Genomic DNA, 27,293 nt, shown 5'->3' on the forward strand with positions numbered 1-27,293 from the left:
AATCATAGTTTGGATGTCAAGAGAAAGCTCTGATGCAGGCTTACAAACTTTCGATGTTTTAAAGGCAAATGCTGAGTGTCAAAATTCTCACAATTAAGAAAAAGGATGTTTCAATTTGACTGGGCTAAGTGATTTCCAAAGACTTTTAACATTCAGCCTAGTGCCTTTCTGGAGCTATATCACAAGTCATAGAGTCATAGAGGCTTACAGCATGGAAACAAGCCCTTCAGCCCAACTTGCCCATGCTGCTCAGTTTTCACAATTTAACTAGTCCAAGTTGCCTGGGTTTCGTCCATATCCCTCCAGGTGCCTGTCTAAATGTTTCTTAAATGATGCTTCCACTATTACCTCTGGCAGCCTGTTCCAGAAACTCACCACCTTCTGTGTGAAAAAACTGCCCATCTGGACTCTTTTGTATTTCTCCCCTCTCACCTTAAACCTATGCTCTCTAGTTTTAGAATCTCCTACCAATGGGGAAAAGCTATTAGCTATCTGCATCATCTATGCCTCTCATGATTTTACAGACCTCTATAAGATCAACCCTCAGTCTCTACTCTTCGGGGAAAAAAGACCTAGTCTATCCAACCTCTCCTTATAACTCAAACGTTCCAGTCCAGGTAGCACCCTAGTAAATCTTTTCTGCATTATTTTTAGTTTAATACTATCCTTTCTATAGTAGGGCAATCAGAACCGCACACAGTATCCAAATGTGGCCTCATCAACGTCTTATACAGCTGCAACAAGACGTCCCAACTCTTATCTTCAATGCTCTGATTGATGAAAGCAAGCATGTTGAAAGCCTTCTTCACCATCCTGTCTACCTGTGACTCCACTTTCAAGGATCAATGAACCTGTACCCCTACATCACTTTGTTCCTGTGGCACATCAGTGGTCATAGGCCTCCAGTCTGAAAAACAACCCTCTATCATGGCTCTCTGTCTTCTATTGTCAAGCCTATTTTTATCCAATTGACTTGCTCTCCCTGGAACCCATGAGATTTAACCTTACTCAACAACCCACTACGCGACACCTTGTCAAAGGTTTTGCTAAAATTCATTTAGATAGGCGATCTCAAGTCTAATATTAAGCTAATAGGTGGTACATTGTGGCATTAAGTTGACAGGGTACAACACAGCTTCATTTATAAATAAGACCTTGTCCTAGATTCAGAGTTACAGTGGGATTTTTGATAGCGCTCTATTTTACAGCAACACTGAAATGACAGCTGCATCGTTAGTCATGAACTAACACTTCTTCATTGATATGTTGATCTTCTACTTGCAGTCCCTTGTGACATTGTGGCTGTTGTCTTGAGTGAGTTTGCTTAGAATAGCAATACATATAATTGATACATAGCATTGATTTACTGAATCAACAAAACCGATTATATATATCACACAGAAAAAAAAGTTTTCCCTCAATCTAGTGCAACCTAGTACTAAAAACATGAACTTCTGCACATTCTTGTCTCCACAGTTCCATGCAAAAAAACCAAATAATTATAACATAATTATCACCCCATCCCAAAAATGAAATATAAAAACTGTGCTAGGCTTTTGCTACCAAGGTGGAAAGCTCAAACTGGGAAACTTCTCAAATTTGCAGTCCCACCTTGGTTTAATGTGCTCCTTTAGACCTAAATTTCACTCGATAGTGGCAAGGTTGTATTGAGTTGGGTTAGCTGACACCAGAAGGAGACCATAGGCAGCTACAAGTGAGGGTGAGTGTTGAAGTCAACTATTTAGACTGCTTTGATACTCTGAGCCTTTTTCCAGGTTTTTAAAAACAGTGAAGCATTCTAGACCTCACCCGACACAGAGCCCCTCTCACCTCAGTGCACCCCTATACCCCATTCTTGCCAAACCACCCAATCCCCAAGTTCCCTCAAACGCTTCTTTTAATCTTCGTAATCCCTCCCAGGATTCCCCAGCGGCAGAAAGCATAAGTCATAAAGCAACAGTAAAAAATTCTAATAATCTAATACAGCTCTCATTCATACATATTTGATAATAAAAACAATAATGAATCTCATTCAAAGCTCTTGAATCTCAAGGGGTTAATGCCTATTGAATAAAACACATTTGCTCAGATCCCACAGCAAAAACAGTTAATTTTGTAACAGCTCTTTAAACTGTCAATCACACTGTAAACTCAAAACACCCAGCTGAGATAATGGTAGGTTTTGAAACTCAGTCAAACATTCTCAATTAAATATAATGATAGTAATAATTATTATAATAGTGACATGGATAATAATGATAATAGCCATTTGGAAATGTTAATAAAGTCCTCTGCTGAAACTGCACAAATGCATACATCTTTAACTTACATCAGATGGCCTGTTGATTAAAGTAGACAAACAAAGTTTTCTTTATAACCTTCATAGAGAGCTTCATGTTTAAAGAGCAGGGGATTTGCAAAGCCTAACTGCATGATGCTTAAACAAATTCATTTCATCCTTCAACAGCACTTAAGTCAACATCATTAATTTATCACACCCAATCTGTGGATTAACTCCCTTGGAACAGAAAACAAAAGTGTCCCACTTGAACACAGCACTAAGCTGAAATGATCTGAGTTTGGATTTCTGTTCTGTGTGAATCACACCATGGCCTTTCCTGGAAGCAAAAGTGGGATCTGTTGGTCATGAAGGTGAAACTTGTAAATCATGGTTGCATTTTTAAAAGTTCACTGACTCTTCCAAATCAAGTCTCAAGGATCATTTTCTGAGATATTTTGATCATATTTTCAAATCTGAGGTCAATGTTAATAACCAGGATTATATCACTAAATCTGATTAAGTTAAGATACTTTCCAATACAGTATAAAAACATACATGGCAACATTAAATGGAAGAGAACTGAAAGAGAGAAGTTTGCTATGATTTATGCAATACCTGAAATCACTGACACTGTTGTATCTATCTTCCAGGAACTGAAGGAATTCACAAGGTGATGCGAAATAACGAAAAGTATAAAAAAACTGCTGGACATAGCCTTCTATTACTGCATTACTGTAAAATTAACAACATCTGTTAATATACACATTACCATATGCAAAAGATAGCTTGAATTGTTTTAGCACACAAAGATAAAACTGTGTTGCACAAATTAAAAGTACCTTTCCCAGACAAATGGTATTTACTGTTTCCTCCTGGTTAGAAATCAAAACAAATCTTTCTAATCCACCTTATATAATTAAGTTACATATTACTGCACAATAGAGATTGTAGTCTGCACTTGAAACTAATCCTAAGCAAGTTCTACAATATAATTAGCTTTTAAGTAAATAAAGGTGAGATTATGCATAGAAACCTCTGTCAGAAAAAAAATTAAAAAACAAATAATTAAGCTTTCCTACTTTAAATGCAGGCCTTCCCCTGCAAACAGATAACTTATGTCAACAAAACACTTCTTTTAGGATAAACAAAATAAGAAATTGCTGGAAAAACTCAGCAGGTCTGCCAACATCTGTGGAAAGAAAACAGAGTTAACATTTCAGAACCCAATATGAAAAAGGGTCATTGGACCCCAAACATTAACTCTGCTTTCTCTCTATTGATGCTGCTGGACCTGCTCAGTTTTTCTAGCAATTTCTGATTTTGTTTCAGATTTCTAGCATTTACAGTTCTTTGGTTTTTTTACTTCTTTGATGAGAATGTGTCACAAAACTGAAAGTCTAATCTTCATGACATTTTTTTTAAAAAAAAGGTACATGTCAATGCACAAAGTAAATTTCTCTCTTCAAAGCCTTTTCCTTTTAGACATTAAGTGTAGCAAAAATTTCAACCTTGCACTTAATAGTAAAACAGGCATTACTGACAATACAGATGCCAACATCTCTTTGGAACCTAAGTTATAGACCATTATTCAGGCAGCTGCAAGAGAATGATTTATGAACATAACAATAAACAAAGTAGGTACCATTGAGATGTCATTTGGATTTACAATTAATTTTAAGATGGAGACTACAGCAGACATTCTCAGCAAATTAGATCGTTCCTGCAACATGATTGCTGATTGTTGTCAAAATACAGGCTTAAGATTGTTTTAACTTTGTGTTAGTGGAAGCTAACTTCAGATCTATTCACTCTTAAAATAAGGTAAAGTTATTTCGGTAAATTTCCATTAAAGCAAATTTTGAACTTTTGGAGTGTGGTTTTCTTTCTGAAAAGGCAGTATGGCAATTGAGATAATTTGATTAGATTTGATTTCTTACTGTCACGTTTACCATGAGAAGTGTTGTCTTACGTGCTCTACAGGCAACAGGGCAACAGAAAAGAGTGCAGGATACAATTTTACAACTGCTCAGAATTTGTTACAGCTACTCAGAAGATAACTTTTAGCTGCTGAGCACAATTTGACAATAGTAAAGTTCAGTTGGAGCATCAAGTTAGAAGTCTTTGTAAATCGTCAACAATCACCTTCAGCAAAACATTCAATAACTTTTCCTCCAGTATGTTCCCAACTGACAAGTGGACATCTGATCTCTAATTTAATTAATAAATGTGTTTTTTTTAAATACAAAAAGATTAGTAGAGCAATCTTCATTTTGCAGGTATTCATTATTCTATGAAATCAAACAAAGCCAGCGCAAAAATTATCAAAATTAAATACTCTGCAGACTGCTAGAAATAATTAATTAACGTATCAAGATGTTTTCATGGCAAAATCAAAGTCATAAATACCACTGGTAGGGAATGAGGTGCCTATGGTGCTTGGCACGGATCTGTTGGGTTGAATACCTCATTTCTGCACTGAGTACTATATAATAATGAACCGGTAATTAGTCGTTACTCACATCACAGCTTAGATATTTATCTTCTTAAAACTGCTCATTTGTATGACAACATGTAACTGAAACACTATCATAACATGCTTCACAATTCTAATGTACATATATTAATCCCCCGCAAATAACAGACAAAGGGGCAGGCATTACATTGAAATGTCTACAACACCCAGTCTTTTGATATCCGAACACTGCATTTGTAAAGTTAGTGTGCATGAACAGCTGCTCTGTAATTTAAAGGCATCATTCATTATATTTTCACTTCTCAATAAATGTTTATTTGTGAAAAAGGAAAATTATATTTCTATTTAAATAGGCTTTTCAAAGTTGTGATAGCTCTGTGTTATCATAAAATAGCTACTAGCCTTTTTATATATTATGCACTGCACAAGTAAATTTGATACTACATGAATTCTGATCTAACAAGGTATTTAATGACATTTAATGAGATTGATAATTCACTAAAATGATGAATTTCTTTTTATTTATATGTGGGATGTGGACGTTGCTGGCTGGCCAGCATTTTATTGCCAGCCCCTAGATGCCCTTGAGAAGGTGGTGGTGAGCTGCCTTCTTGAACTGGCATGATGTGGAGATGTCAGTGTTGGACTGGGTTGGCTAAGGTCAAAAATCACCCGACACCAGGTTATGGTCCAACAAGTTTATTTGAAAACGCAAGCTTTCAAAGCTCTGCTCCTTCCTCAGGCATAGAGAAAGAGAGAGAGTATAAGACACAGGATTCTGAGCTCTGAAAGCTTGTGTTTTCAGATAAACCTATTGGACCATAACCTGGTGTCATGTGATTTTTTGACCTTCTTGAACTGCTGTAGTCCACTTGATGTAGATAGACTTGTAATGCCATTAGGGAGGGAATTCCAGGACTTTCATCCAGTGAAAGTGAAGGACTGGTGATATTTTCTAAAGTCACGATGGTGAGTGGCTTGGAGAGCAACTTACAGGTGGTGATATTCCTGAGGTCATAAATGGTCTTGCAAATACAAATTCTTACCTTTCTAATTGAACAATTATATTGAATATGATTATTTAATACTCTTTGCTTTGTGTCATTCACCTGCTATAGAGGTAAGCCATCAGTCCCACTGCTGTTCCAGCCTGAAGTACTTGTGTTCTGCCCCTGCTTTGGCTCTGATCACCTTTTAAAGAATGGAAGGTGAGGAGGGAATTGGTATCAGCTGATCTGAGATTTAATGTCTCTGACTGAAACGAAGAGGCAACCAGTGAAGGAAGAACAGAGGAATTTAGGCCCCATTGCTCCATTTGCAATACCTAGAGAGACCAAAGTTACTGTTAAGAACATACAATGACGTCTGCTTCAACAAAAAAATATACACACTTTGCTGGAAATTTGAAATCGAAAACAGAAGATGCTGGAATTACTCAACAGGTATTACTTAACATCTGTGAGCTAATATCTCAGGACTGCAACCAATCATTCAAAAGCACAAAAATAACAAGGCCCCCTTTAGGATACCATGCTGACAGTTTTATATTCACTAAAATGGTGATGTGTCAGAGGAGCTTAAGAAGCAATGTATGGCTTGTTTGGTGTTCACAGTGAAGTGATTAGTGTCACTGCCACAGCTCCTTTACAATGGATGTAGGATCAGAGGTCAGCAGTGTATTTTAATAATTGAGCCTGAAATTGACAAAACAAAAATGAATGGCAGATTGGCTGAATTAGGACAGAAGACGGTGATGTTGCAAAAGTTTGAGGTGACATTTTTTGTTATGTATAGGATATTGGGTTGAAAGTTCAACTTGAACGGGAATATAATGTGAATTCGCAAACATTCTGGTTCAACCTGAGGAAGTTCAACCAAAGGGAAAGGGGAGGGGAAGAGGTGCAGAGTCAGTTGTGAAGATATGAAGTTTTCTTCAGGTCCAAAAACAATTGCATTGGTTTCTTCCCAAAGTCTAATTTTACAATTCACGCAAGACAGGATATCAGTCAAACAGTCTGGTAGCACAGAGGAGACGGAGGGATTGAGAATAGTGGTTGAGTAACTGAACTATGAGTCATTATAAGTTTGTTTCTTCAAACCTGAAATAGTTGAGTAAGGATTAGGAAATTCACCTTTCTGATCTAACCAGAAGAGTCTAGTGGAGTAAACAATGCAAAGTTTACTAAATTATTGTACTAATTTATAGGTTAGATTCGTATAATAAACATTACTACTAAGATTGTTGGGAGCACACTAGCCCCAGTTCTGTCTCACAAGGGATCCTTCTTTACTCTGATAAAGTCCTCATGATCTCCCACAGTCAGTGGTGCTTAATCAAATACTCAATCAAGTATGTTCCTTTTCAGACCCATATGAAACAGAATATCATCAGCCTAAATAAAAAAGCTAACCCCATGTCTGCACTGACCCCATCAATGGGTAACACATAGAAGAAGAGGAGAAGGCTGGGGGTGGGGTGGGAAAGATAGAATCTGACAACATTCCTGAAATGATAGGGTAGGAATTGGAAGAATTAAATGCTGGAAAAACTCTCACTATGAATGGGTAAAAATAAAAGGCTGCTCTCACCAAGCTAGATAGTAGGCTTCAGGTGAGAATGTTATGGTTGAGCATGTTGAAGGCTCCAGAAGAAGTTGTGGAGAGATAATGCACCATGATTGTAGGGAAAGTCATTTGTGACTTTAGTTAGGGTGATTTTTGTGTTTTGTGACATTTATGATTAGAGGGTCAAACTGTGAGTTGTGAGAGAGATGGATATGGATGCTCATTGATCGTAAGAGTAAAAGATTGTAAATGGAGCTACTTCATAGGTGAAATAGGTCAAAAGAGTGAGTTTTATTTTGAGCAGGGGACAATACCAGTAGCTTTGAAAGACAGGGAGACAATGCTGATGGAGAGAGGATTAACATACAGTCAATTAGCCGAAGGGCCAGTATAAGATGTTGCGTGGTCATGAGTGATCGAGGGCATGACTTCACAGAATGATTTGTGGAACATGAGTGGGCAAGAGAAATGTGAAGAGAATTTGAGGAAATTGGTGCTCCTGATAGAAAAGTCACAATAAGTCATCCATCCCTGAATAACTGTGACTCCCTAGTTCATGAGTCCTTCTTGTAATATAAAGATGTTTGCAGTGGTGCAGGCAAATAGGTGATGACTTCATGCTGGTCATGTACATGTGTTAGAGATTATGTGGAGATGTATGGGTTCTGCAGTAAACATAAGAACACAATCTGCGATACTTTGTTTAAGCTACACATACATAATCTATAAAACTTTGTTCATAAACAATAACAAGTGAAAATATTAACTTAATCATATGCTTAACAAATACAGTTGCCATTGCTATAATAGTCATTCCTTCATTGGACTTTTATCATTGAGCATACCTCAAGATATTTCTTTGCCAGCTCAAGGAGCTCCATCTTCAGCTTCATTTCTTCAAGCTGTTGCTTCAGTTTGGACAGCACCAACTTTGCATCAATTCCTTTAAAGTAAAATTTAATGTTACATTGTGAATGTACAGCGAATAAGCCAAGTGGACTAACTAAAGCCTTAAGGGCAAAGACTTGCATTGGTTTTTCAGCAAATTCAAATTGGTGCCATTAGATGAGGACAACATGCTATTGCCACTTTTCCACTAATACCAAACAGTGTTCATTTTGCAGTGACTCAACAGTGAGCCAGTAACTAAAGTCAGATCTCAATCTGATTCTGGAGTGCAAGTATTCATAGTCATGCTTGGAAAGCCATTTTAATTATTAGAGGTAGCACTGACAGGGACTTATAGACTTTAACTTGTTTAATTACTCATTGAAGGGATGGAGTTGGTTAAAAACAACTGTTAACTGTTCAAGTGGACACACTGGCAAGTTGACCAAACTCAAATTTAATACAGGCTCTCTGGAAGTCTACAAAAAACATCTCCTGAGAGAGATGGTAAACAACTATAAACTGTATGTTTGACAGTATAAGTCTGCATAACCATGGAAACAGAGAATCGGAACTCATAGAAAGTTTATTTCTGTTAGCAAGAATGGTAGCGAGATCACAAGTCTGGCCATGGCTCAATGCACAAGTAAAATGGGAATACAATACAGAAAGTAGTGCATTGTTAATTTCTTAATGAAAAGGATGTCAGCGGAGAATGAACATTTTAGTGTTCACAAGGTAGAAGAACTCCCATTCTGAGTTTCTGATTTACTACTGAGTTAAAGACTTAATGTATCTCATGTAAACCTATGTTATTTTGAGGATAATAAAACTATTAGTTACAAATATTTGAAGTCTTGGTTAATCTTACTTTGAATTACACTGAGACCATAAGACGAGGAGCAGAACTAAGGGAGACGATGACCTAGTGGTATTATTGCTGGACTGTGAATCCAGAGACCCATATATTGTTCTGGGGACCCAGGTTCAAATCCCACTATGGCAGATGGTGGAATTTGAATTCAGTAAAATATCTGGAATTAAGAATCTAATGATTGATTGCTGATTGTCAGGAAAAACCCATCTGGTTCACTAATGTCCTTTAGGGAAGCAAATTGCCATTCTTACTTGGTCTGCCTACATATGACTCCAGACCCACAACAAAGTGATTGACTCCAAACTGCCCTCTGGGCAGAGATGGGTGATAAATGCTGTCTAGAATTTATTTGGCCCAATGATTATGCTCTGCCATTTGATCATGGCTGATGCATTTCTCCTGCCTTCACCCTGTAACCCTTGATCCCCTTACCAATCAAGAGTCTGTCATAAATACTTAATGACTTGGCCTCCATAGCCCTCTGCAGCAATGAGTTCCACAGATTCACCACCCTCTGGTTAAAGAAATTCCTCCTCATCTCAGTTCTAAAGGGTCATCCCTTCACTCTGAGGCTGTGCCCTCCGGTCCTAGTCTCTCCTACTAGTGGAAACATCTTCTTCATGTTCACTCTGTTCAGGCCTCTCAGTATTCTGTAAGTTTTAGTCAAATCTCCCCTCATCCTTCTAAATTCCATTAAGTACAGACCACAGTCCTCAACCATTCCTTATATGAAAAGACCTTTATTCCAAGGGTCATTCTTGTAAATTTCTAGACCTCCTCTGATTGCAGCACATCCCCACTTAGATACGCAGCCCAAAACTGCTCACAATATTCCAAATACAGTCTGACCAGAGCCTGATGCAGCCTCAGTAGTAGATCTCTGCTCTTGTATTCTAGCCCTCTTGAAATGAATGCTAACATTGCACTTGCCTTTTTAACTGCCAACTAAACTGTGTGTTAACCTTAAGAGAATCCTGAACTAGGCCTCTCAAGTCCCTTTGTGCTTCAAGTTTCCAAAGCCTTGTCCTGATTAAAAAATCGTTTATGCCTCTATTCTTCTTAACAAAGTGCAAACATTCACATTTTCCTGCACTGCCTTCCAACTACAACTTATTTTCCTACTCTCCTAGCCTGTCTGAGTCTCCCTGCAGCCTCCCTGCTTCCTTAACACTACCTGCCCCTCCACCTATCTTTGCGTCATCTGGAAACTTAGAAATAATACCCTCAGTTCCTTCATCCAGATTGTTAATGTATAACATGAATAGTTTTGGTCCCAACACAGACGCCTGTAGAACTTCACTAGTCACCAGCTGCCATTCTGAAAAAGACCCTTTTATCTCTTATCTCTGCCTTCTGCCAGTCGGATAATCTTTTATCAATGCAGTACCTTTAATGCCATGGGCTCTTATGTTATTTAGCAGTCTTTTGTGCAGAACCTTGTCAAATGCCTTCTGGAGAAAGAATTAAGGTAGAAAAACAAATATTCTTTAACTAGATAAAGCATAAATCCCAGACCAATCAAAAATTGGACACAGTGTGTGCAGCACTGTGCAGAGAACCTGGCTCCAGTGCTACAAAGAGTGAAATGACACGAGGAAAGCAAGACGTTATTCCATGCATATGCATCGTGTCAACTTTCAGTGTCAGGAAACTGCCTTTGCTAAATATGAAAACTGTGACCTGCTTAGCATTTTCCCATGTGAGAATTATGTTGCTCTGTGCACTTTCCAGCACCTTTTTTTGCCGAGCCCATTTCTTTCCACAAGAGTGAAATCTGACTGTTCATTTCTTGCATAACCATGGACTGAATCTTTTCTCAACCTGTCTTCACAATGCCTATACACGGTTGGAAAATAATACAATGATACCCAATGTCACCCAGTCAATGTATGCTCCAATAGTCAGATGGTAACAGGACACAGATCCATATCCTAGCACATCATGGTAAATAGAGAAAGCCACCAATGGTAGCTTAATCAATCTTCCCAGATATAAGTGCTCCAATCATTTTGGCTAGTTGAGCATCCTCGGTTTTAGTTGTTACATCATTGGTGGCTATGCCTTCAGTTTCCAAGGCCTGAGGCTTGCGTGTTATCTTGCTTGGTCCTGTACTAAATTGCTTTTGATATTGCTTCCCTGAAGCATCATTTTATATATATACATGCACATACACTTGTTGTTAATGTTGTTGTGGGAATTGACATAATGTCATGGAGGCCAGGAAAGAGGCAAATAACATCCAGTGATTATGATATTACTGTTTCTTTAGATAATAGTACTATCCACATACTAGAAACGTGGCACAGGCAATATAACCCTCTCCCCACACCTAGAGACGTACAGCTGCCTTAAGGTAGGGTTGCATTACTGAGGGTTGAAAGGGGAAAATGTAGAAATTTATGAAAAAGCCTACCAAAGCAGGCCAAGGAACTCATGTTGGCACAACCTGTCCCAACATCTTCAAGGCTCAAGTGAGGAGTGATTTCCACTTGCCTGGATGAGGGCAACTGCAGCAACACTCAAGTAGCTGGTACACCATCCAGGATAACAACCTCTTTGATTGGCAAACTACCCACCACTTCAACATTCATTTCCTTTACCACCGATGCACAGTGGCAGCAGTGTGCACCATCTACAAGGTGTACTGCAGTAACACACCAAGGCCCCTTTGACAGCGCCTGACAAATTTCTGACCCGCATCATCTAGAATGACAAGGGCAGTAGATGCACAGGAACACCAACCACCTGCAAGTTCCTCTTCAAATCACACATCATCCTGATTTGGAGTGATATCACCATTCCTTCAATGTTGCTGATACAGAACCCCACCAGCTTCCTTCCTCACAACACTGGGGTTTACCTGCACACCCAGCTTCTCAAGTACAATTAGAATCACAGAATTGTTAAGGTGCAGAAGAGCCCATTCAAACCACTGTGTTTGTGCTAACTCTTCAAGCATTTTACCTTAGTGCCAATCTCCTGCCTCTACCCATAAACCTACCTGCTGGTTCTATTTAAATAATAATCCATTGCCCTTTTGTGCAATTAGGAATAGGCAATAAAAGTTTGCTAGTCAGTTCACCTGCCTCCCATGTACAAATAACAAAAAAAAAACGAATGCACCATATTAACCTTTGCTTCTTTTTTCCTGTTGTTGGAGTTTCTGGTAGAATATTTTAGTTTTTCTGAAATTCTTAGTCTCCATCATCAATTGTTGTTCAATCTCCTGTGAAACCAAAATAAGGTCAGTTTAACTTCAGAAAGTAAAAAAAAATCCTTTGCATTATAGCTATTAGGAACAGTGCCTTAGTGGTAATGTTACTGGATTAGTAATCCAGAGGGAATGATAATAGTTCAGAGAATTAAATTCAAATCTAACCGGCAGCTGGGGGAATTAAAATATACTTAAATAAGTCAGCAATAAAGTGTGTAAAGATAACCAGCAGATTGTCTTAATTAAAGGCTTTGGGAAATGAAATCTAACCTAAATATGACACAATAGCGTGGGTGACTGTTAACTGCCCTTTGAAGTGGCCCAGCAAACCATCAGTTGTACCAATCTGCTGTAGAAAGTTAAATAACAATAAAACCCACTACAGCACGGTGGCTCAGTGGTTAGCACTGCTGCCTCACAGCACCAGGGACCTGGGTTTGATTCCACCCTCGGGCAACTGTCTATGTGGAGTTGGCACATGCTCCACTGTGTCTGTGTGGGTTTCCTCCAGGTGCTCTGGTTTCCTCCCACAGTCCAAAGATGTGTAGGTTAGGTGGATCAGACATGGGAAAGGGTAGGGGCCGTGGGCCGTGGGCCATGGTTCTGGGTGGGATGCTTTTTGGAGGGGTGGTGTGGACTTGTTGGGCCAAATGGCCTGTTTCCACACTGTAGGGGATTCTATAATTCTATCATTAATGCCTCCGAGAGTAGTATACCCTGCAAAGTTCACCTTACCAACATCCTGTGCAAGCATTTGGAAGAGCTGTCCTACAGAAAACGTTAGCAACTGCCCGAAATAGTCAGAATTATATTGTGCTGCCAAAATATCAGACTACTCCATCACAATCACTGAAGGTGGTCCTATCCCAACAGTGAGACAGAACCAGCAGAGGTAGCAGCACAGTTGGAAGACAGTAGCATCAGGAGTTATCTGCACTGAATCCAAACGCAACAAGGTCTTGTCACATCAGTTCAAAATTGGGAAAGGAAGTTTCCTACTGTTTATTGCATACTACCTTTCTATTGAACATTAAGTTTCAAGTCTAACATCTAATTTGAAACCTGCCTACCTGCACATCTGAAACCTCTTGATTATCTACCCTATAATATCCTGTGATTCCACTTGCCTGGATGAGGGCAACTGCAGCAACACTCAAGTAGCTGGTACACCATCCAGGATAACAACCTCTTTGATTGGCAAACTACCCACCACTTCAACATTCATTTCCTTTACCACTGATGCACAGTGGCAGCAGTGTGCACCATCTACAAGGTGTACTGCAGTAACACACCAAGGCCCCTTTGACAGCGCCTGACAAATTTCTGACCCGCATCATCTGGAATGACAAGGGCAGTAGATGCACAGGAACACCAACCACCTGCAAGTTCCTCTTCAAATCACACATCATCCTGATTTGGAGTGATATCACCATTCCTTCAATGTTGCTGATACAGAACACCACCAGCTTCCTTCCTCACAACACTGGGGTTTAACACTGCTTTAGAATGTTTTCGATTTTAGAATTGCATCTTGCTGTTGTTCATTTTATCTACCTTGGAAATTAATTTGGGCACTGCTTTCAATAAAAAATGTTAATTGTAGCTGATGCACATCTTAACTCCATCTACCCTCCCTGGTTCTGTCACCCTTAATTCCCTCGCCTAACAAACTGTATAAATTGCCATTTTGACATTTTCAGTTAGTCCCCTAAAATGTGTTTGGATGTTTGTGCAAAGAATCGCTTCCTAACACCAAACAAGTTAGCTCTAATTTTAAGGCTCGCCTCCTTGTTCTAAATTCTCCCACAAGAGGAACTCTGTTCTCTCTACTTAGCCTGTTGGTTCCTTTAATCATTGTAAACACTTCAATTCGATTACTTCTTCAGCTTTAATATTTAATCCACGCGTAATTTATGCATTCTGTTGTCATAATTTAACCATTTTAGTAACATACTGATGGATTGGTGCTGCACACTCCTAAAGCCAATACATCTTTCCTAAGTATAATTTGGATAAATGTGAGGTTATTCATGTGAAGCAAAAACAAGAAGGCAGATTACTACCTGAATGGCTGTAAATTGGGAGAGGGGAGTGGGCAGTGGGACCTGGGATTCCTTGTGCACCAGCCTCTGAAGGTAAGCAGTGCACAGATGGTAAAGAAGGCAAATGGTATGTTGGCCTTCATTGCGACAGGTTTCAAGAACACGAGTAGGGATGTGTTGTTGCAGTTATACAGGGCCTTGGTGAGACCACACCTGGAATATTGCGTGCAGTTTTGGTCTCCTTTTCTGAAGAAGGATGCTCTTGCTCTTGAGGGAGTGCAGCGAAGGTTTACCAGGCTGATTCTGGGGATGGCGGGTATGACATATGAGGAGAGATTGACTAGGTTGGGATTGTTTTCACTGGAGTTCAGATGAATGAGGGGGGGATCTCATAGAGACTTGTAAAATTCTAACAGGACTTGACAGGGTAGATGCAGGGATGATGTTCCTGATGGTAGGTGTATCCAGAACCAGGGGTCACAGTTTGAAGATTCGAGGTAGACCATTTAGGATGGAGATGAGGAGGCATTTCTTCACCCAAAGAGTGGTGAGCCTGTGGAATTCATTTCCACAGGAAGTAGTTAATGCCAAAACATTGAATGTATTCAAGAGGCGACTAGATATAGCACTTGGGGTGAATGGGTTCAAAGGCTATGGGGAGAAAGCAGGATTAGGCTATTGAGTTGGATGATCAAACATGATCGTGAAGAATGGCAGAGCAGGCTCGAAGGGCCGAATGGCCTCCCCCTGCTCCTATCTTCTATGTTTCTATGTTTATGTTTCTAAGATGCAGTGGCTGGAATTGACCCAGTATTCTACGGACTCTGGCCGGTACTTTATCTAACGGTAACACTAACTTTCATCCCTTTACATCTCATCCCCCTTTGTGATAAATGACAAAATTTCGTTAGCCCTTTGAATTACCTTTGCTACTCTAACGTTTACTGTTTCTTGTACTTGAGGCCCAAAATCTCTCTGCTACCCCAGCCCCAGGCTTCTGAACATTTAGAAAATAATCTGATCTTTCTTTCTTAAAATCCAAAGTGGATGAGATAACCTCACACTTCTCCAAGTTGGGCCTAATCTAAAAAAGGTTTGTGCACATACTTAATTTATCCCACTGCAGCTTCTTATTCACTGAATCACCTAGTTTAGCATTAGCAGTAAAATGGGTAAATGGCATTCTATTCCTTCTCTCAAGTTTATCATAAATATACTGAAAAGGCCCCAGTACCGATACCTGAGTGACCTGACTTGTCATGTGCTGACAATTTAAGTACCTAACCACCATCTGTATCCAGTCTTCTACCCACTAAACAACTTCCTACTCATACAAACACGGGACAAGATTTGGCCACTCAGCCCTTCTAGCCTGCTGCGCCATTCAACAGATCAAGGCAGATTTGATTTTCACTTCAACTCTACATTTCTGCATTTCCCCGATAATTTTACATTTCCTTGGTAACAAAGAATCTATCTATCTCTGCCTTAAAAATATTTAAAGATTCTGCATTCTAAACCTTTTGAGTAAGGGAATTCCAAAGAATCACAACCCTCTGACAGAGAAAACAATGTTTTCTTATCTCAGTTTTAAATGGTGCCCTGTTATTGTTAAACCAGGAATGGGTTACCTCCAATTCAATGCTCTCATTTTCTGGCAATTTTTTTTGGAATCTTATTCAGTGTCATCTGGAAGCCCATATAAATAATATCCATTGGCATTTCCTTAAGTGTCACACTACTAAAATTTTCAAAGCATTTATCTAGGATTTCTAGATATGCCTTTCCCTTTATAAAACACATGGCTATCTCTGATCAGCTCATAATTGTTGATAATAATCGATTCTTGTGACTCCCTGTTAGTTGATAGCAGCAGGTTTGCAATGAACAAAGGGAAACGAACATTGGAATAATAGTAAGCAATAATGCTTTATTTTAAACTTTATTTATTGTCCTCTGTCAATGTCAGTATTTTCGGAATCTAATGTTTGCAAGCACTGTTTCACTTGTAATGTTTATTGTATCGCATTATGCACACTCTGCTAAGGTGCTTTTTAAAATCTCATTTTTGAAACAAAAAAGTGCACAATTCCATTCAGAATTCAAATGCTCATTAAGTTTTAGCTGCAATGTTTGCATAATACAGGTGATATGACAAGGAAAATTCTAACTGAATAGCTTCAGTAAGTGAATTCTGGTTCTTAGCATTGATACATTTTTTCTGAATTCTCTATAAAATTAATGTCATGCTCTACAAGAAAGACACTTCCATGGAAAGTGACTGCAATAGAATAGTATAACAATTATTGTATGGAAATGAAAACTTACAAAATTTTTATTTGTAAGTAAATTCAGAGGAAACATGTAAATACAGTTTTGTACAAGTAAGAAATGTCTTTGATTTGTTTGTTGGATAGAGTCAAACTCCAATCATTGTTTGTTTCTTCATATGTGTCTGTACAGAACTGAACTGCTTCAGTAACTGCGTGTGTATACAAAGATATTTTAACGAATAAAGTACATTTTTGAAATTTAAAAAAATGAAAACATAAGCAAGCAGTGATTTTTGAATGTCACCCTATAAATAAAATTCATGATTCATTCAGAGGCAAAAGGTTCATTTAAAATTCTTTTTCAAGTCCATTGAAGTATAGTGATGAATACAACACTTACCAACAATTTGGACTCTATGTTCTTGTCTTCATTGAAGTTATGTTGACCCAATTGCTTTACACAGGTCTTCACTTGCTGGTTAAAATACTCACTCCCAAAAAATGCACTGCTCCATCCTGGGTTGCATCTCCTTTTCCCCACGTTTGATTCTGTTTGCCGAAGAGGCAAAGAAACTCGGGATTCAGATACTTCAGTTGAATGGCCAATATTATCCTTCCTCTCTTCTTTGCTGTGGCTAAACTTTAAATCTTGACATGGAGTACAACTTTCACCAGTAAAATGACAGTTATCTTCCACCCGAGGGAAATGTTTTGTCACATGTTCCACTTCCTTGCAATTACCTGAGTCAGCCTTTACAAAGTTGTTTTCATCAGGTAGCATACTGCTGATATCTTGCCCAAGGATTACACCATCATTTCTGCTAAGCTGGTCTTCCTTGCTTTTAGCTGCAGAATACATACCCAGGAAATTTACATAAATAGGTTATGTAGTTCATTCAACTGATTCTCATATAAACTAACAACAAGACTGTACATAACAACATGACAAGCGTGTGCTGTGTGAGATACAGGATGTGTTCGATTCAAATGTCAGTTACCAAGGCAACGAGCACCAACTGAGATACGTGTCAAACATCTATCAGTATTAGTATTAGATTGTCTATTGTATAGCCTAGCTTTCAATACTGCATAGATTCAATCAATTATAGTTTTATCCTGCAGATTATCACATATATTTAAAAGGATAATAGACAGTGGAGCATCATCAGTTCTCAAAGATCATAGACGGTAGAATTTATCAGGTCTGTTCAGGAAGCAGTGAACCTCACAGTGAGCACTGGTTGAAAAATCAAAGGAGTGAATTTGAAGTCTGAGCACATTTCCAATGGGCATTAACTCCCCCTCTACAATGCGCCTCGTTGACATGTTACAGGTCAACCTGAAGGAAACTCTGGTTAAGTGTGAGGATGTGATTCCAAGGGCATCAATGGAATGGAAAATTGGGCAGGGTGAAAGGGTGGCTGAACCTCTATTGTTATTTTAGGCCCCTACCAAGTATAATCTTAGTCCCAAAGTAACAAATTTCACAATGCAATTCAGCCGTCAAAAATAAAGCTGATCCAATTAACTTCGTGATATTGGTCTAGATTATTTATTGGAGGTATGCCAAGAGTGACTAGTGCTATCCAGCGTACTTTCTGTCATAACGACACTGGGTAGAAGAGAAACATGCCTGGTCCTAGGACCTATTCTTATGACAGACAAAAGTATGGATTTATAAAGTTCATAAGGTCAAAAATCCCTATCGCATCAGTTGTTTCTTGTAGTTGTTTCTTATTAATCTAATTTTTGTTTCCCCACTTAAACTGCATTCATTGAAGGTGTCACTCAGGTGATAATACAGCAGGACTTTGAGCTGTTGTGCAGCCAATCTCCAATCGATTTGCATAAGGGTTCCCTGATAATGGCAAATGAACTTCAAAATTATATGAATAGTGAAGGTTAGAAACAGGAACATAACTTCACCTAGACTTCTGTAGCCTTAATAGCGAAGCATGTAATCCAGCCCTTGTTTACAAATGGAAAATCCCAAGGCAACTCTGAAAGTGAGTTAGCAACCCAGATGGGCTGACGAGTACCGATAATGATTGCCTTCTCTGATGATTGTTAACTACCCACCTCATTTCATGTTGTTCATCTTTTATACATACTCCAAAAAATGTACATTTCACTCATTAGTGATCTCTAGATCCAAAAAGCAAGGCATATATTATAAACCTGGCAAACCACGAATTATTGGTGAGGACAATGGCATCATGCAGAATTGAAGGGAGTCATTGTGTCTATGCTGAAGAGCTGTCTAATTAGTTCCATTTCCTGCTCCTTTTTCACAACCTTGCAAATAATGTACATATATTCAATTTTATAGTTATAATGGAAGCTGCTTCCAGCGCCCTTGCCATTGTGGGGAGCGAAATTGGGCATGGTGTTTGATGAGGAGGTAAAGGTCATTCACGATCTCTCTCTCCACACCTTGTCATCTGACTTGCCAAAGTTGAATTTTGTCAGTACTGAGTGCTTCACATGGAAAGATGTTTGTGAATAATGTGTGGACCTGACAACTGCTCAGATAAAAGACCGATTCGAATTGGGTGCTCTGAGCATACTCACTATTGTTGATAAGCCATCAAAATATTTAAGAAAGAATAACTTGGATTTGGGGGTTGCTTCACTGAGTTGGTTAGAATACTTTTGCACGATTCAGAATAACATCACACTCAAATCCCATTTCTACGAGGTAGACTTGGGAACTACTCCAACCTGGACTTACCCTGTCCCTGTGAGTGAAAGGCAATGTTAAAATGTACATTGACAAAAAACCACTGAGAAAGCAACCCAAGATGACATATCAGTAATGAAGTTGGGCAGAGAAAACACATGAACAAATGAATCATTTAATCTCTATCTACAGGGGGAGGACCATTCTGATTCCAAGATTATTTAACAAATTCATTATTTCCAAGTAACTAGAGGTTTTAAATGAACATGCTGTGCAGGTACATACAATGCAGCTGTTTCCACTTGACATTATATTAACTAAGTGCATTAGGGTAGGAAAATGGGTGAAATTCATAACTTCTCTGAAATATCTCGCATCAAATTATCCTTACAAAAAGGAGCGGCACTGTTCCAAACCAACTTTAAATCTGTAATTAGATGTTGCATAATACCTGAATACAGTAAATCAGAAAGATCATTCACTTTCAAAGTATTGCATTCTAATGATGGTGTTGATGGTAATTGAGGTTTGCTGGAGATTACTTTGGTTTCTAGATCAACTGCTTCCACCCAATTATCTTCACTACTTCTTCGTTCCCCATGCAAAGGATCTGAGTTGTTTTTATTCATGGCACGTTGTCGTGCAAGGTTAAAATAATCTGGATTTGAACTCGTTGCGGCTCTTGACCTGAAACATAAATAATAGTTTGATAGCACTACAAACTTCCAAATTTGAATTTGACAGGAAATAATAGATGAAAACTCTGTTTATGTCCCCAGTATTTCAGTTTTATAACTCTTACAACCTTTGTAAATATTTAAGTTACAAATAAATTAAACAATAACTTGCATTTACTTGGTAATATAGTAAAATGTCTCATGGAACTTTGCAGGACAGATTTTCAAACGGTATCCGTAACCTCTTTAATAATCCTAGAATGAAGTTATCTGGACCCAGAGACCTGTGAGTATGCAGCTCCACCAGTTTTCTCAATAACTCTACCTTCACGATTGTAATTTCACTAAATTTTTCTTGCCTTTCCAGCTCCTGATTTACAGCTATTACCAGAATTGTTTTTGTTTACTTTAAAAACTGGAGCAAGCTATTTCCACATTTGATTCGTACTTTCTTATTATCGATTATTAACTCACCGTTCTCAGTCTCTAGAGGATCAACATTCAGTTTAATCACTGTTTGCCTTTTTAAATACCTGTAGAAGCTCTTGCTATACATTTTAATATTCCCAGCCAGCATCCTCTCATACTTCTTCCTCCTGATTAATGGGTGAAATTTTCTAGGGATTTGAGAGACATGGGCAATGGTGAGGTTTGTGATGGAATCGGATGAAAAGCCCCTTGTGTTCAATCTCCATGTGGGGGCCGTCTCACTACATCTTTCAGATGTTTTTCAAACAGTCTGTTCAGCGATGTTATTTACACACCTCTGGAACAGTTGGAAATTAAACTCAGGACTCCCGGCTGAGAGGTAGGGACACTGCTACTGTACTACAAGTGCTGTCAAAGTGTAGGAGGTGTGAAAGTCTTAATCTATAACTACGTCGCAAGGAGAATTTCTCAGTTGGGAGCAATGAGTTGACAATTAAGAGGATTGTAACTTGTTAAACATCTTATTAATACCATATCTTATGTATTTAATATTCAGCTTCCTATCTTAGAAAACACACCAAAAAAAAACTAGACGTCAAGAATTTGACATGAAAGTCAGAGCGGGTGTCTGGTGACTTCAGCTTACCATCACGAGCAGCCTCCAAGGTGATCAACACTGACGGCATCTCAGCACGCAAACTACAGGCACCACTTGTACGCACCCTTCGTCCATGGACACTGGCATCCAAACTTGACAACTGTCCCAACCAGCATGGCACCTCTCCAATCCACTTGTAGGTCATTGAGAAAGCACAGACTTGCAATGCAGGCATCAATGGCAAGTAGCATCAAAACGCTGCAGCAAGAACATTGTGTGCACAGGTCCAGATATCCAGCTCACAGAATGGGCCACGCTGTATCTCAGGGCTGCTGGCTTTCCCTCTTAGCACTCACTCAGTCAGCACCTACCAGCATGCTCCAAGCATCCATGCCTTGCCATGCCATGCCAGTTAGCATGTTGGCACTTCAGCTAGAGCCTAAAGACTGTCAGTACTGCTATACTAACATGCACTTTTGCACTGATACACAGACAGCTGCTTGGTGTGGTTGTCAGTGAGAATCTGTCCAGGGGCTGGGGAAATGTTTTGCTGCATGACACACTGAGACATCACTGTAACACCTAATGCATGTGCTAGCTGTCCATGCAACAAGCACTTTGGATATTTATTCAATCAAATGACCATGTTGGTATCTGAATGGGGGCTAGCCCTCAGTCCAGTTAAGGTGAGGTCGCTTTCTGGCTGGGTTCTCCCAGTACTGTCAGTCATGGGTGCAATCCACCTTCAGTCCAGGGGCTCGGCCATGGTCATTCATCTGCTTGGGTCAAGTACAGTTCAAGGATATGTCCAACTACAGTTTGGGCAGTGGGCAATGGTCAATCCTGTGGGGTCAGCAGTAAGCCGTCAGGGGAAGTGCATATTGCACATTGCATATTGTCAGGGAGCTGCAAATACAGCAGCCAGGAGTCTGCTCAGTCGTGTCCATGGACTGATTGTCATAGCTGGTCAGAGGTCTGAAGGTCTAATGATGATTCAGGAGGGTGCAAAGAGGGGCCCGGAGAGGCTGTGGTGGATTATGCCAAACAGGGCAGGGGAATTACAGCTGTGGGGGTGCGGGGTAAGCAGAAGCATTTGTAGAAGTGGGGACAGGGATGATGTCAGAGCTGATCTTGAGACGTATGCGGGGTAGGCTGATCAGCATCAAGGCCATGGGGAGCTATGGTGATGGGAGACAGTTATTGGCAGTGACCATGGCCACGGCCTCCACATGGGAGTGTAAAGGACCAGGAGGGGCATCGTTCCGATGTAATGTCAGGGCTCGAGGGCAGGGAGGACAATTGAGTGGGGAGTTCAATATTTTGGATCTCAACAAGGGGTCTCAGCTGGTGATGGGAGGAAATGGGTTATCGGAGTAGTACAAGGTTAATGGGGATACAGTAAAGGTAAAGTGGCCATAGTTCCAGCTACAGCTGCAGCTACTTTTCATTTACAGTCATTTCTTCACTCATTTGCAATGCATGCAGAATGAACGTGCTTAGATCAAATGCTGATCAAAGGTGATTTGCACAATACCATTGGTCCCTACAAAATGAACAGCGGCAGCTCAATCATCCTGACATTAGCAACAATAACTTCAAAAGGAGCCAATGCTGGCCATTAATTATCTGAGGGGACTGTGGGAGGTTTAGACCATCTGTCACGTCAGCTTAACAATGGTCTGTACTGAATGCAACTGAGAGTTGAAGCACTGATGTGGGTCTGGGATAGGAAGGGGTTCAGAGGCGCTCCCAGGAGAAGTAATGTGCTGGGCTTTCAAACGGTGGCATCTTCACCAAGTTGCTGTACATTGAAGCGAAATGAATGATGGAGGCATTACCTTTGTTTTCAGGATGCAGCTTGTCTCATTGTCTGGAGGAGTGTGTGCACCCCTCATTCACAGAGAATGCCACCAATGACCCGTCAGACAGCTAAGAGCATTTTTCACTCTTTGCATTCCCAACGTGGGTCATTTCTACTGACAGTCCTGTGCCCCGTTGCTGGTGGCATGTTGCTTGCTGTGGCAGCCGACCTAAAAATGCCAGGACCAATGACAAACCCAGCAGCAGCAGCAGTCTACAGTAGAGGACAAGGAGTAGCCAGCTCAGTGAGAGGTTGCATGAGCACAGCCCTCGGGATGTGGTGTATATGCAGGAGGCCCAAACGTTTTCAGTCCCAAATCTATTTCCTTTGGATGGGCAAAGTACAGTGTTGGTGCAGGTTCCATAGTAATTTCCAAGACTCATTCTCTAGTGGTCCAATGCTCACTTCACTGTGATGGAACTACACTGGATGTCAGAATAGGCCATCCTCTCCTAGTGACTGTGAAGGCGATATCTGCTTTGGACCTCCATGCATCTGGTTCCTTCCAGGGAATGATGGGTGACCTCAGTGGGATTTGCACCCACAAATGTGTTAGGTCAAGATCACACTCGTTCACAAGATCTGTGCTGTAGCCTGGGCAGTAAGGTTTGGGACCACAGCTGGCTTTCCCCAGGTGCAGGATGCTATCAACCGTACACACGTAACACTGAGAGGGTAGTATCACAACACTGCAGAATTCATCACCAGGAAGCGCTTAATTCCATTAACATTCAGGTGATCTGCAATCACTGTTACCACTTCCTGGAGATGTGTGCCCACAACCCTGGCAACTGCCACCACTGCTCCATTGTGGGGCACTCTTGCATACCTGGTGTGTTTGACAGAGTCCTGGTACCTTACAAAGCTGGTTACTGAGAGTCAAGAGATACCCACTGCGACCATGGCCAATGACACCACTGTGCAATAACTACGTCTTAACCAGAGTTGTGGTGGAGCAAAACATGGGGCTGCTGAAGATGTGGTTTCACTGCTTGGACTGGTCTTGGGTATAGGGGAGAAGTGTGGGGGGCAGGGGGGATGAAGGTGGCCCTCCAGTAAAGTCTGGATAATTGGAGCAGGCAACAAGGTGACATGTCGGGTAGCGAGGAACTGGGGTGAGGGGAGCATTCTTTTGAGAAGGAGCTGATTGATACCTGGTTTCAGTGGTTGAGAGTTTGTTGTAACAGGCAATCGTTGGTCTGTAAAACAGTCACTGCTCATGATACCAATGTCACATGGTGTGTGGCAGGGTCGGGGGGGGGGGGGGGGGCGTGCAAGTTGCGGCCTCTATCAGTTTGTTTGTGTAGCTGTAAACAAAAGCTTATGCTTGGAATTGTCAATTCTTGTCTGTATGTGATGATCCCTTACTGGGCAATGACAAGCTGTAGATCTCCACTGGGGACAGCGTAATGCTGACACAGAGATGGTGTTTAGATGGTATGCACCTAAAGTCACCATATTGCTGCTGTCTCATTAGAGAAAGAGACAATGGTGGTGGCTCAACCTAAGGGTCATGCGCCTCAGGTGAGGGGACAGGTTGAGAAGGTGAGTCCTTCATGGTAACAGCCAATGTGGAAAAATTGAACCCTTGTTGTTGGCGTCACTCTGCTTCACAAACCAGCCATCCAGCCGACTGAGCTAAAGTAGTATGGTGGTTGAAAAGTGACTAGGGTAAGAGAATGGGGCTGATGTGCAAGGGAGTGTTAGCCATGTGCCATGAGCAGCCTGGCCTCTTGGCTGCTGTGAGGGGCAGTGTCAGTGTGCCAACACTAGTGTAAGGTGCACAGTGGTCCTTCAAAGATGGGAATGGGCAGAAGGGTTGCTGTTCTTTTGACAGCCCTCTGGGATTGCTCAGTTGTCCCTGGAATGACAAATGGTAAGACGGGGCTAGAATTGGACGTGAAGGTTACCATAGTGGTTGAGTAAGTAGTTAATAAGGCCAACTGGAAAGATGAAGCAAAAAATCTCACTGGGTGCCCCAGTGAGAAGCCCTCTAAAAGAAACCTGACACAACTTGCACTTCACCAACGCAAGATTCAGTCCTACCACTTAGTTATCTCTGCTATCCTTTACATTCTGACCAAAGTGCTTTTAAAAGGTGAATTAAAGGAGGAAAAACATGTAGAGAGGTTTCTGGTATTTCAATGTTATTTCTCCTCTTCTCAATAACATTTTCTGTTTTATTTCCGACATCGTGCCAAAAATAACTTGTTAAAATCTATTTTGTCAGGCACTGTCTTACATGTGTTCTCCTCCTTTTCATCTTAAACCTGAATTTGGATTGTGTAGCACATTTCCTGGGATCCGCCACCCAGCTGTACTAAGATAATATCTTCTTTGCCTCCTTTAATGGTCTATATGGTATCATTTTTGAATGTAATGAAAATGAATAAAAGCATATATATTGTTATTTTTAAAAGAGAGCATGTCTATAAAGGTGGAGTTTTCCCCTCCCTCGTGTGGAGAGAGTAGTGGTAAGCAAGTACAATAAAAATGAGAAAACCAATGTTGAGAAAATCTTAGTCCTAACCCTCACCCTTTCTGGATTTTCCCCTCAAACCTTGAATGGCAGTTTCAGAATCTCATTGTCGAGCGGTGACTACTGTACTTCTATGCATTTGTATCTCATTAAAGCCCCAGTCACCTTATCTGTATGTCATTTGAAATTCTCTTGTCCTTCACAGAGAAACTAGATGGTACAAATTTCTGACATGTAAATTGGAGTGGGCTCCTGGTGACTGCAGCTCGCTGAACGCTTGTCCCAGCCATCATGGAACTATTTCTTCACAGCCTCCCTGCATATTCCATAGGCACCATCTCCTTCACCATTTGTCTATGGTAATTGGGATCAGCAAATCACCAATCCTACCATATCAATATGCCTGCTCTCAGACCAACTCCCATACTACTCCAGCCCTTCAACACTTTACTTTGGAATGCAGAGACACCTATGACTTTCGTGTTTCTGCCAGGTTACTTTCCATTCAGGGACACACATGCATCTCATGCATCTGCATAAAATGCACTGAATGGCTCTTAGATTGCTTTCTTAGTTCTCATTGTATGGTTTAGTTGGAAGCTGCCAGCCTTTCTGTGTGTCTCCCTGCTTTATTAATGCACAGAATCTTTAGTGCTCAGTAACAAGCTGCCAGCCTCTCTGACTTGCATTGTTCTTTGATACAGAGGGAGAGGCAGGCAGCTTCCAATGGGGGGTGATGAGTAAATAGTCAATCTATTTGTAAGAATGGGTGGGAGGGGCTCATTCCGCTGTGTGTCACTGCTAAAGCAAATTCACACTGACAGCAAGCAGCTTATATGACAAACAAGGCAAATGCTTCACGTCTCTGGCGAGATGTGATTGTCAAGCAAAACAGTTTTTAGCAGGAAGAAGGGGACTATGGTCAGGCAGGGAGTATGGCAGAAACAGTCAAGGGGCTGGCCATGGTTAGTCAGGTTTTGGTCTACTGGAGTCTGGAGATCTGTGGCCTTGCAGTCCGGGGACTGGGCCACAGTCAGTTTTGTAAGTCAGTCCAAGTGATCACAGGTACATTGGATGGAGTGCTATTGATGCAGCAGTCTGGTGGGGTAGTGACCATGGTCAGTTGGGACTGTCCTTCCAGGTTAGTCTGGCAGTAGGCCATGGTCCATCCTGGGGATTTGGTCAATAACAACTAAAGGGTTATTAAGGGACAGTCCATGAGAAATCAGAGACAGGCTTCATTGTACTGGATTGCTGAATGAATGGTGACAGTGATGAGGCAAAAAGAGACAGCAGGACGGGACCTCATTGTGAGTAGGAGCTCCGGAAGTGGGTTGGAACAGATCACTGTATTTTTGTACTCGACATGGGCAGAGGCTACAGTCAACAATGGCACATGGAAATTTCCAAAGTCATAGACTCTGTAGTAAAGTGGGGACAGTAGCAGTTAGGAAAAGGGGCTCAATGGAAATGGGGAGAGGTTGAAACGTCATAGGGGCCACAGGGAAAGCAACACAAAAGAGAACAAAATGAATGTGGTAATCCATGTGTCACAGGTAGAGCTTGCAGAATGACAAACTGAACCAAGGTGGAATGCTGTCCCATTGGATAGAAAGTCAATAATACAATAACTACACAGAATGGCTGACACCACAAACAAAATGGCGAGAGTAAGTTACAGATTTTTTCCTTCAGTGGTGGAGTAAAATTCTTGGAATGGCAGGAATCATGCCTTCACTGCTTCAGTAAAGCCCCTCATCTGGCTTCAATTTGCCCTTCAGCAGCAGGTTGAAGAATGTACATGAAGAACTATGGCCCCAAGCAGTCTCAGTGATGATACTGTGCTCACTAATTGCTTCCTGCTAAGCAACTGTAATCAGAACAAGGGACTTAAAAGTCAAACCTGAAATTCTGATTTCACAGCCAATTTTCACAGCAAACTCTGTAAGATGATGC

At 40.6% G+C, this 27,293-nt stretch overlaps 1 protein-coding gene across 1 annotated transcript in view; it reads right to left on the bottom strand.

Moving 5' to 3' along the window:
• The window catches only part of LOC109932442 (kinase non-catalytic C-lobe domain-containing protein 1), a 176,718-nt gene that overhangs the window by 22,029 nt on the left and 127,396 nt on the right, over positions 1–27,293 (bottom strand). Inside the window, exons 16-21 of the mRNA XM_048609238.1 lie at positions 19,745–19,980; positions 17,014–17,459; positions 12,217–12,310; positions 8,165–8,262; positions 5,864–6,078; positions 2,897–3,013 (exon numbers count right to left, since the gene is read on the bottom strand). Coding sequence (XP_048465195.1) covers positions 2,897–3,013; positions 5,864–6,078; positions 8,165–8,262; positions 12,217–12,310; positions 17,014–17,459; positions 19,745–19,980 — 1,206 coding nt within the window. The remainder of the gene's footprint in view (positions 1–2,896; positions 3,014–5,863; positions 6,079–8,164; positions 8,263–12,216; positions 12,311–17,013; positions 17,460–19,744; positions 19,981–27,293) is intronic.

This window comes from Rhincodon typus, chromosome 20, assembly GCF_021869965.1.
Source record: "Rhincodon typus isolate 14 chromosome 20, sRhiTyp1.1, whole genome shotgun sequence".
In the NCBI taxonomy this organism is placed as follows: domain Eukaryota; kingdom Metazoa; phylum Chordata; class Chondrichthyes; order Orectolobiformes; family Rhincodontidae; genus Rhincodon; species Rhincodon typus.